Source organism: Neopsephotus bourkii, unplaced genomic scaffold (assembly GCF_033783945.1).
Source record: "Neopsephotus bourkii isolate Nb327-2 ecotype Australia unplaced genomic scaffold, CSIRO-AGI_Nbou_v1 NB_606, whole genome shotgun sequence".
Taxonomy (NCBI): domain Eukaryota; kingdom Metazoa; phylum Chordata; class Aves; order Psittaciformes; family Psittacidae; genus Neopsephotus; species Neopsephotus bourkii.
Window position 1 is genome coordinate 25,001 of NW_026901106.1, and position 4,148 is coordinate 29,148.

The window sequence follows — 4,148 nt, forward strand, 5'->3', positions numbered from 1 at the left end:
GACAGGGCAAGGGGAATGGCTTGAACCTGCCCAAGGGGAGCCTGAGCTGAGCTCTGGGGCAGAAGCTGTTCCCTGTGAGGGTGCTGAGGCGCTGGCACAGGGTGCCCCATCCCTGTCCACACCATCCCCATCCTCATTGTCCCCTCCAGGTGTGGGACGTGTCCACCGAGAGCTGCGTGCCCCTGCAGTGCTTTGGAGGCGGGGGGGTCACCTACTTGGCCTGGTCTCCCGATGGCAGCAAGGTGCTGGCAGCCACCCCCTCGGCCGTGTTCAGGTGAGCTCCAGCCCTTGGCATCGCTTCTGTCCCCACCTCGCTGCTCCCATTCCCATTGCACCACTGGTGGTGATGGGAGGGGGTGGATCCATTGGATCCATTCCCATCCTCTCTGTTTCCTGCAGGGTGTGGGAGGCGCAGATGTGGACGTGCGAGCGCTGGCCCACCATCACCGGGCGCTGCCAGGTACCCCCCCCCTTCATCCCTGCCCCATTGCCAGCCCCACACACCCCACAGCGGGTGCTGATGTGGGTCCTGCGCCCCACAGACCGGGTGCTGGAGCCCTGATGGCAGCCGCTTGCTCTTCACTGTGCTGGGGGAGGCCGTTATCTACTCCCTGTCCTTCTCCGAGTACCGAGGTGAGGCCATGGGGGGGTCGGACCCCCCCCTATTGAGTTGCTTCTTGCTCCTAAAGGCCCCAAAGTGGGGGTCCCAGTGCAGGGGATCCGGAGCTGAGCGGGGTTTGTCCCCCAGGGGAGATGCAGGGGCAAGTGGGAGGCTCCAAAACGGCTTCCATCGTGGCGGACCTGTCCGAGACCACCTTCGAGACGCTCTATGGGGAGGAGAGGTGGGTCCGGCCCTGCTGGTGGCACTGGGGAGCATGGGGGGGGGGGGTCCATGCCCCATTCCCCATCCCAGTGCTGGGCTCTCACTGCTGCTCCTGCCCATGCAGGGTGGGAGGAGAGGTGGGTCCGGCCCTGCTGGTGGCACTGGGGAGCATGGGGGGGGTCCTGTGCCCCATTCCCCATCCCAGTGCTGGGCTCTCACTGCTGCCCCTGCAGGGTGGGAGGAGAGGTGGGTCCGGCCCTGCTGGTGGCACTGGGGAGCATGGGGGGGGTCCGTGCCCCATTCCCCATTCCCCATCCCAGTGCTGGGCTCTCACTGCTGCCCCTGCAGGGTGGGAGGAGAGGTGGGTCCGGCCCTGCTGGTGGCACTGGGGAGCATGGGGGGGGTCCGTGCCCCATTCCCCATCCCAGTGCTGGGCTCTCATTGCTGCCCATGCAGGGTGGGAGGAGAGGTGGGTCCGGCCCTGCTGGTGGCACTGGGGAGCATGGGGGGGGGGGTCCGTGCCCTGTGCCCCATCCCAGTGCTGGGCTCTCACTGCTGCTCCTGTCCCTGCAGGGTGGGAGGAGAGGTGGGTCCGGCCCTGCTGGTGGCACTGGGGAGCATGGGGGGGGTCTGTGCCCCATTCCCCATCCCAGTGCTGGGCTCTCACTGCTGCTCCTGCAGGGTGGGAGGAGAGGTGGGTCCGGCCCTGCTGGTGGCACTGGGGAGCATGGGGGGGGGTCCGTGCCCCATTCCCCATCCCAGTGCTGGGCTCTCACTGCTGCTCCTGCCCATGCAGGGTGGGAGGAGAGGTTCACTCCATGGTGTGGGACCCCACGGGGGAGCGGCTCGCAGCCATCATCCGAGGTGAGGAGCTGGGCTCGGACCCCATCCCAGTTCCCCCCCTGGTTCCAACTGGACCCAGTCCCAGGCAGGGTCTCCCAGTTCCTGCTGGAGCCCAGCTGGGCCCCATGGCTCCAGGGATAACGGAGCCATTCAGGATGTTTGAGGGGCACTGGGATGCGGTTCTGGGGGTGCTGCTGCCTCGGGCAGGGGGGAACCCAAGGCTGGGTCCAAGCTTGGTTTAAAGACATTGGGGGGCCCCCACAGCTGCCACCCTCTGCCCTACACAGATCCTGCAGGGTCTGGGTGCAGAAACTGGGCTGGATGGGAAACAAGCCCTGCATTGGGAGTGATGGGGCCCCATAGGAGCCCCCGATCCCTCCCTACCCAAAGCATGGAGCTGGGGCTCAGTCCCTGAAGGGTCCTTGGGGGGCCCCATGAGGACTCCAATGGACGAGGGGACCCCCCCTGCTCCTCCCTCCCTCCCTTTGCAGGCAGCCCCGATGCAGCCGGGACCCAGACGATCGTGGCCCTGTTCCGGACCCGCAACAGCCCCGTGTTCGAGCTCCTGCCCTGGTGCGTGTGGGGCTGGGGGTGCGGGGACACTGGGAGGGGTTCACTGGGGCTGCCCCATCCCTGCAGTGCTCAAGGCCAGGTTGGACACAGGGCTCGGAGCACCCTGCTCCAGTGGAAGGGGTCCCTGGGGCTGGATTGGGGCTTTCAGGTCCCTTCCTTCTGCTCCTTCACCCCACAACCGGTTGTGCTTTGGCCCCCTCATCCATTCCCCACCTCAGCCCCATTGCTCCGGGTCCCCTGCAGGCCCCGACCCTCTCCTCCTGCCCATAGCCCCCCATTGACACCAGTGCCCCCCCATGGCCGTGCTCTGATCTCGCCTCTCCTCTCCCCTGCAGCGGGTTCCTGCGGGGCGAGCGCGATGCTGAGCCCCAGCTCATCGCCTTCCACCCCTGCTTCCACAAGGGAGCTCTCCTGACGGTGGTGAGTGGGGCTCAGGGACCCAAAACCCTGCCTGGGGTCCCCCAAAGCCCTTCCTGGGTCCCCAAAGCCCTTCCTGAGACCCCAAAACCCTTCCTGAGGCCCCAGAGCCCTTCCTGGGGTCCCCAAAGCCCTTCCTGAGACCCCAAAACCCTTCCTGAGGCCCCAGAGCCCTTCCTGGGTCCCCAAAGCCCTTCCTGAGGCCCCAGAGCCCTTCCTGGGGTCCTAAAGCAATTCCTGGGATCCCCCAAAGCCCTTCCTGGGGTCCCCAAAGCCCTTCCTGGGGTCCCCCAAAGCCCTTAATGGGGTCCCCCAAGCCCTTCCTGGGGTCCCCAAAGCCATTCCAGGGGTCCCCAAAGCCCTTCCTGGGGACCCCAAAGCCCTTCCTGGGCTCCCAAAGCCCTTCCTAGGGTCCCCCAAAGCCCTTCCTGGGGTCCCCAAAGCCCTTCCAGGGGTCCCAAAGCCCTTCCTGGGGTCCCCAAAGCCCTTCCTGGGCTCCCCAAAAGCCCTGCCTGGGTCCCCAAAAGCCCTTCCAGGGGTCCCCAAAGCCCTTCCTGGGTCCCCAAAGCCATTCCTGGGGTCCCCAAAGCCCTTCCTGGGGTCCCCAAAGCCCTTCCAGGGGTCCCCCAAAGCCCTTCCTGGGGTCCCCAAGCCCTTCCCGGGCTCCCAAAACCCTTCTCGGGGTCCCCAGAGCCCTTCCTGGGATCCCCCAAAGCTCATCCTGGGGTCCCCAAAGCCCTTCCTGGGGTCCCAAACCCCTGTGCGGGGTCCTAAAGCAATTCCTGGGTCCCCAAAGCCCTTCCTGGGTCCCCACTGCTGTTCCCAGGGGACCCCAATCCACTGGGTGAAGAGGGATGTGGAACCCCCCCCATGAATGCAGTGAGCAGTAGTGGGGGGGGGGGACGGGACACAGGTCCTTACTGGGACGCACTGGGACCGCTGCACCCCCTGGGATGCTGAACTCCCGCTCCCCCCCATCCCCTGCCTCCCTCCCGCAGTGCTGGTCCACGGGCACCATCAGCCACATCCCCCTGTTCTTCATCAGCGCCCATGGGCCCTGCCCCAGCCCCGGGCCCGGCCTGGCCAGCACCAGCGTGCGGGAGCAGCCGCTCTTCTCGGAGCTCTGATGGGATCCACGTCCTCCTCCAGGGACCCAGCGCGGCCTCGGGGGGCTCCAGCCCCTCCTCAGGGGCTCGGTGCTCGCATTAAAGCCGGGGTTTTCTTCCTCCCCATGGGACAAAGGGAGATGGGTTCGGGCTGCAATGGAGGAGGTTGGGGTGCTCCATCCCTGGCCGGGTTGGACACAGGGGCTTGGAGCCCTCTGCTCCGGTGGAAGGGGTTGGTGCTGGTGAACCCCAAACCCAGCCCAGCACTGCAGAGGTGGTGGGGAGCAGATGGGTCCCCCCCCGGTGCCCCCAGCAGGGATGGGTAAATCCTGGATTACACATGGATAATCCATGGGATTACGCTGCAGTCGCTGGGTTACAGCCCA

General features: G+C 66.5%; 1 protein-coding gene across 1 annotated transcript in view; it reads left to right on the plus strand.

Annotated features, from left to right (window-relative positions):
- LOC133211418 (aladin-like) overlaps positions 1–3,819 on the plus strand; it is a 10,417-nt gene extending 6,598 nt beyond the window's left edge. Inside the window, exons 9-16 of the mRNA XM_061351782.1 lie at positions 150–274; positions 400–460; positions 543–633; positions 749–842; positions 1,620–1,687; positions 2,158–2,239; positions 2,575–2,659; positions 3,655–3,819. Coding sequence (XP_061207766.1) covers positions 150–274; positions 400–460; positions 543–633; positions 749–842; positions 1,620–1,687; positions 2,158–2,239; positions 2,575–2,659; positions 3,655–3,783 — 735 coding nt within the window. The 3' untranslated portion in view covers positions 3,784–3,819. The remainder of the gene's footprint in view (positions 1–149; positions 275–399; positions 461–542; positions 634–748; positions 843–1,619; positions 1,688–2,157; positions 2,240–2,574; positions 2,660–3,654) is intronic.
- Positions 3,820–4,148: the final 329 nt, after the last annotated feature.